Source organism: Aptenodytes forsteri, unplaced genomic scaffold (genome assembly GCF_000699145.1).
Source record: "Aptenodytes forsteri isolate BGI_AS27 unplaced genomic scaffold, ASM69914v1 Scaffold239, whole genome shotgun sequence".
Taxonomy (NCBI): Eukaryota; Metazoa; Chordata; class Aves; order Sphenisciformes; family Spheniscidae; genus Aptenodytes; species Aptenodytes forsteri.
Window position 1 is genome coordinate 2,048,215 of NW_008794743.1, and position 6,172 is coordinate 2,054,386.

Here is a 6,172-nt window from a genome sequence, read left to right on the forward strand (position 1 = left end):
TGTTGAACTGTAGCTAATGCTACCTTACATAGGTTTTTGTCACTCGGTCAAAATAAATGAAATAAAAAGCACAATTTTCAACAGCTTGATTCTCTTTATTTTCATAAATGTTACATCACTTGGTACACTGTATTTCCAAAAAGTTTCCAGTTTGGTACAGAGAGAACAGTTCATATTTTTACAAAATATTTTCTCATTACAGTGTTTTGTTGCATTCTTTATTCATGCTTTTAAATTATCTGCAGTTACTGATTAAAAAAAAAGTATGCCTAAGAAGCAATTTTAGCATACTTAACAGGACTATTTTGTATCTACCTGCCTTCCCTTGTCATAAAACGCTTCGCAATAGCAGGATGCTTCTGTATCCAAACTATCCTATCAAAGTATTTTGATCCTTTGCATAACCTGCAGACTGCATCTTTGTGTGTGTTTTACTTGTATGCAGTTTTAAACAATATTAGGTTTGAATAGCTTGTTTTTTCTGACAGTCTTCTCATACATTGCAATATGGGGATGCACAGAGTTTACATTATGGCTGCTTTATTACCATCATCTATTATTTACCTATTTGTTTTCCTTTTGTAATAAACCTGGCCATGGTCCTTTCCTCCCTCTGTTGGAGTCAGTTTACACACCAGGTGGCAATGTCTGCATTCTAGCAATTTGGTATGTATGCTTCCTAAGCCGTTTCGTCCTCGGGAGGGCATTCATTGAACTCAGTGTGAACTTATTTCCAGAAGATCCTGTCATGCTCTGAAGAGACTTGGCACCAGACTCGCGGAAACAAATCTAGTAGCCCAAAGTATTCAACCTGTCTTGACTTTCTGAATATTCATATAATTTTCAGTTTCTTTATCAACCCCTTCTTAAACCATTCCTATAAAGTTTAATGTACTGCCTACATCTTTTCCAGTTATTGCAAAAAGTAGCTGTCAAGCATAGCTCATATTACTTTGAGATTAGCTGTCAGAAAGGTTCAAAACTTTTTTTTTTCCCCACGTTTTCACATTTTTAACAAAGCCTTCTTGGTCAAGCAAAGTTGAGGCCAAGAGAGATCCTTATTCTACTACACATAGAAGGGACATCAGGTGCTGGGGTGGGGGTACAGAGTTGGTTGGCAAAAGTTTTCTTTGATTTCACAACATACTATTTAATATTTACATTTCATCTCCAGCCATCAAAGGTTGTAAAAACAATCCTGCTGTTCCTAGAATACATACCAGGATGAAAACCCATAGAAAAATACGATCGATTACCATGGCAACGTACTTCCAGTCATCCTGAATCTGAAAAATAAATTGAATAGCAAGTAGGCATGTTTATTAGATGAATAACTTGCAGTAGCAATTAGTACCATTTTATGTAGGAAGCACAATTTTTTTCCATATGTAGATGTCTTTCATATATGCACAACTTACATATCTTTGTTTTCATTGACAAATGAATTCATCTTGAAGAAGCTTTATTTGAATATGCTATTTGTGGCAAAGTCAAAAGCTGCTTCTTCAAATACAAAAAGTTGTTCACCAAGCACTGGACTTCATGAGATACAACTTCTTCTGCATATCAAAAATGAAAGTGAAAAGCTTTTACATTCTTAGGTGATCAGGTTTTTACTGAAACAGACTTCTCCTACTGGTCTTTAGGCAGTATGTAAAAAGGCAAAGGTTAACTGGTATATAATTATTTGGTACCTTTCTTATGTAGTACTGAAATTTGATAGTTCTCATGCACGGTGTAAAATTTATCTCCTTACCTTCCACATAGGGAGGGAACCAAGTTTCCAAGAACCAGGTTTTTCTATTTATCTTTTTTTTACAGTGGTCATTATAACAAGAGTGACACTGAAGTATTATATATGTTATATATTAATAGTAACTACATTAGGCGATCATTTTGGTTACTCTTGAGATTACAATTTAAACTTTTACTTCATTTTTTCTTCAGGAAGGCTAACAAATTAATGATACATTTGTTGATTTTGAAATTTTGCGCTTTTTAGCTTAGAACTTGTTCGTTAAGGCAGACTTAAAAAAACCAAAACACCCCCATATTTTCTATACCAACTAATTCCAAATAAAGTTCTGATTTCAGCGTAAACAAAATAACTTCATTCTACCTTCAAGTGCCATACTGCAGAGGATTTAAATTCAGTGATGATTTTGGTGGTGTGGCTACTGTTCTTAGTATATTTGAGGTATGTGATAAAAAGAGAAGGTTAATTTTTTTTTATTGCATCAAGATGCAGTTTTATGAAAGATTATGGTCCCTGTCTTGTCGCAGTTGTCTCATTTAGCTACAAGCACTTTACTCTGCAGCAGCTGCAGAATAAGCAACAACATCACTGTGAAGAACATTCATTCTTACGTTCTTTATTATTGATGGTAAGCTGTGGGAGGGAGAATGTAACTTTCTAAAGGCCACAAGGTCAGCAAATTCCACTATTAAGATTATAACTTGGAAAATCCGCACTCTGAATCTTGTAGGACAGATACTCAAGTGTGTTTCCCTAGCAGTGGTTACCTTAATGTTCTTCACTCAGTATATGTGTTGTCAATAAAGAGAATGTTGTGCAACAGAGCTGCTCCCCCAAATTATCTACATTCAAAATTGCACATACTTGTAATACAGCTTGGGTAATTTACTTGTATAAAATAATGGTCCGTGTTGTCCTTTTTTTCTTTTTTTTTTTTTTTGGGGGGTGTGTGTGTGTTGAGATCTCTTTTTCTTACAAAACACACTAATGGCAAATGATGTCTGCAGTTTGAGTAATAGTAAAATATGTTCTTACCTCTTTTGCTTCATTCTGCATTTTCATATTTTCTGCAATGTATTTAACACTTTCAATAGCATCTCTCATTTCTGGTGACAGAACTGAAAATGAAAACAGAGGATCTACAGACTCAGAGCTTGAACTTCTTGTGAGATTGCCACTGAAATCTGAGAACTTCATTCGTTGATACTGACAACAGCTGCATGCCACATCTTGACATACAAAGCCATCTTTGCAGCATTTGGTTTCAGAACTGTTGAAGCAATTTAAGTTTGAAAACTCAGAAGTGAAAAATGATTTTGGCTTCTGATTATTCTCTTCATCACTGGCAGGCCTTGTCATAAACATGATCCTGGGAAGTAAGTTCAAGAAAATGGTTCTCACCCACACAGGCATTGTGTGTGTCTTGGGCGTTCTGTAGTGCACGTTAAGTACAAATACCGTAATGACAATAGATAGAGTTACAAATATCATGGTGAAAAGGAGGTATTCTCCAATAAGCGGAATTACCAGGGAAGTAGAAGGTATGGTTTCTGTGATAACAAGAAGGAACACTGTTAAAGATAGAAGGACTGATATGCAGAGTGTCACCTTCTCACCACAGTCTGAAGGCAAATAGAAAACTAATACAGTCAGAAAAGAAATCAGCAGACATGGAATAATCATATTGATAGTGTAAAATAAAGGTAAACGCCTAATGTAAAGAGAATATGTGATGTCTGGATATATCTCTTCACAGCAGTTGTATTTGATGTCATGTTTATACCCAGGAGCTTTAATAATAGCCCATTCTCCGCTCTCCCAATAATCTTTCATTTTCATTGTAGAGCCAATTAAAACTAAGTCAATTTTCGCTTTATCGTAAGACCAGGAACCAAACTTCATGGTGCAGTTCTGGTAGTCAAATGGGAAGTAGGTTACATCTATTTTACATGAGCTTTTAAATATAGCTGGAGGTATCCAGGTCACATCACCCGTGTATTTTAATAGGGCCTTTGTCTTGTCATCAACCTGGAAGTCCCCAACTGCACTGTAAAGCAAATAAAAATAATAAAAATTAGACTGCAACTACTTCAGGTAGTTTCATAGATTCAGATCATATACATTAACTCTTTAATCTGTTTTGGGAAAGTCAGCAATTACATGTTGACATGGAGCTGAACTGCGTATGCAGGACTGAATCAGCGGCTGTCTTAGTTAAACTGAAATAAACAGCTGTATAAATTTACTGTGGAGGATTTGAAAGGAAATATTCTCCCTTAGAATAATATGACTCAGTGCAGTCAATATTCAAAGCAGCAAACAAGGGATTGCAAATGGCAGTTCGACTAGATGATTGTTGTAGGTCCCTTCCAGCTGAACTATTTTATTCTATTCTGTTCTAGATCAAGCACATCAGAACCCAAGGGCTGATAAGAGGATACCTGCAGTACTGGTATTTCCACCTCTTCTGTGGACAGTGCAGGTAGTAACTATGGAAAGAGGGAGTAGGGTTGGGGTACCTCTTTGCATAAGGAGTGTATTTGGTGAGGGTTTTTTTAAGTCCCACATTGCTATCCTGATCACACGGATCATAAAAGATCCCTATGACTATTTCAGTTGTTTATAAGAAAAAGTAAAACTAAAAAGGTAATACAAAACTTTAAGGCCACAGTTAGAAAAGGAGTGTCATCACTGTTGTTGCATAGACCTAAGTTTTAGATCTGTGTAGCTAAGTCCATTTCACCGAGAACTGCGTCCATACACAGCAGAGGGATCCATTTAGTTATGGTTTGGCTCCTCACAGTCACAGAAACTGACATCCAAAGTAAATTTACCAGTGGCTTTTATATGTCAACACTATTATTATAAAGGTGTCAAATTGCAAGTGAAACTGCTAAAAAGCTAGCATTTGCAGGTTTTTTCAGTTAAAGGTCTGACTCACAGACAAGAACTCGCCAGTCTAAGGGAATTTCTTGCCACCTCCCTTGTAGACAGTGATTAAAAATAATAGTAAAAGTGGGGGCTTGTAAAGGGGAAAAGCAAAGTTCACTGTGCCCTGCCCACTTGCAGCTCCAGGTTCGGAGCTGGCTCCTGCCCGGTGATGCTGATGTAGATGGCATGGAGGCGAGTACAGCAATAGGGAGACGTGGGACACAGGTGTGTTGAAAAGCAGGCTTTTTCAGTTAATTCAGTGAACCTGCTGCTGATTTTTTTTAAACTAGTAACATCACCCCCCTTCTTCCCCAATTAAGAAAATAAATATGCAAGAGTCTTACTTGTTATATAAAACAATATCTGGCTTCCAGATCTGGCCAGATGGCACTCTGATGAATTCAGCACCTCCGTAGTCCGCTGGATTCCACCGAAGCTTGTAATCGTTCCAGATCTAATTGTGGAAGAAATGAGTCTATGTTAGGTTTGTGAAGAAATTGAAATTCAGTGGACTAGACTCAAACCAAGTGCTGTCATATCACTTCTAGGGTTGTTTTATTTTGGATACTACAGTGATTAGATGTTTCTTTGACAAACACGTATGTCTGGTGTTTATTCACATGGAGATTGTGGGCCTATTGGTCCAGATATGACTTAGACGTGTGTGACTCCACGTCCCAGGAATGTCTACTCAGTAGTTGAAACAAGGTGAAAGAGGGAATAAGACACTCTTACCAGAGAGTGTAGGACTTTAATAATAACTTAGGTCTCAAGAAGCCAGGTATCTGTGAGATGGTGAAAACAAATTCATAGGAGGCTCTGGTGCTAGATGGGAGCATTGAGTGAAGGACCCTGGGTAGGTGGGTTAGAAAGAGCTGCAGGGTGTCATTGCTCAGTTAAATAACAGTCTTGTTCATTAGGGCTTGTTAAACCCCAGTTTAACAAAGTGGAATATTAAGCTGAAGCCGGGAATGAAGTTGCTTATTAAGGTGACTGCAACAGTGAGTAATTGCATTTTTAACCCATAAAGACTCTTTTAAGTGAACTCAACATTTTTGGTTTGTTCTCAGTTTCTGGGAGCTAAACAGCATGAAGTGATGCTGTGCGGGACCTCTGTGCTGAGGCGCTCCCTCTGTGCATCAGCGTCTGCCAAGGCAGAGTGCTTGGGAGCCTTCAGGGCAAAAATACAGTATTTAGCGACAATGTTAAGTGTAGGAAGGTTTGGGCTGCAGCTGACAACTCACAACCCGAGTTAACAGCCGCACCCCGAGCCAGGCCCGTGTTTAAATGCTGCAGCACCCAGAGTCGGCGAGACAGAAACGTGGAAGGGTCGGTGGCGACGACGTTGTTTCTGGTCGGTCAGTTAACGAGGTGGGAGGTGCCCTCTTGCAGGGGTTCGGCTGGGGCTAGGCCCTAGCCCTGCCCGGCCCTCCGCGCCGCCTGCCCGGGCAGAGCCGGGCCGGGCAGCGCTGCTCCCCTCCGCTG

At 38.8% G+C, this 6,172-nt stretch overlaps 1 protein-coding gene across 1 annotated transcript in view; it reads right to left on the reverse strand.

Moving 5' to 3' along the window:
• Window positions 1-1,157: 1,157 nt before the first annotated feature.
• CHRNA3 (cholinergic receptor nicotinic alpha 3 subunit) overlaps window positions 1,158-6,172 on the reverse strand; it is a 7,850-nt gene continuing 2,835 nt past the window's right edge. Inside the window, exons 4-6 of the mRNA XM_009274006.1 lie at window positions 5,032-5,141; window positions 2,792-3,803; window positions 1,158-1,286 (exon numbers count right to left, since the gene is read on the reverse strand). Of these exons, the coding sequence (XP_009272281.1) occupies window positions 1,158-1,286; window positions 2,792-3,803; window positions 5,032-5,141 (1,251 nt within the window). The remainder of the gene's footprint in view (window positions 1,287-2,791; window positions 3,804-5,031; window positions 5,142-6,172) is intronic.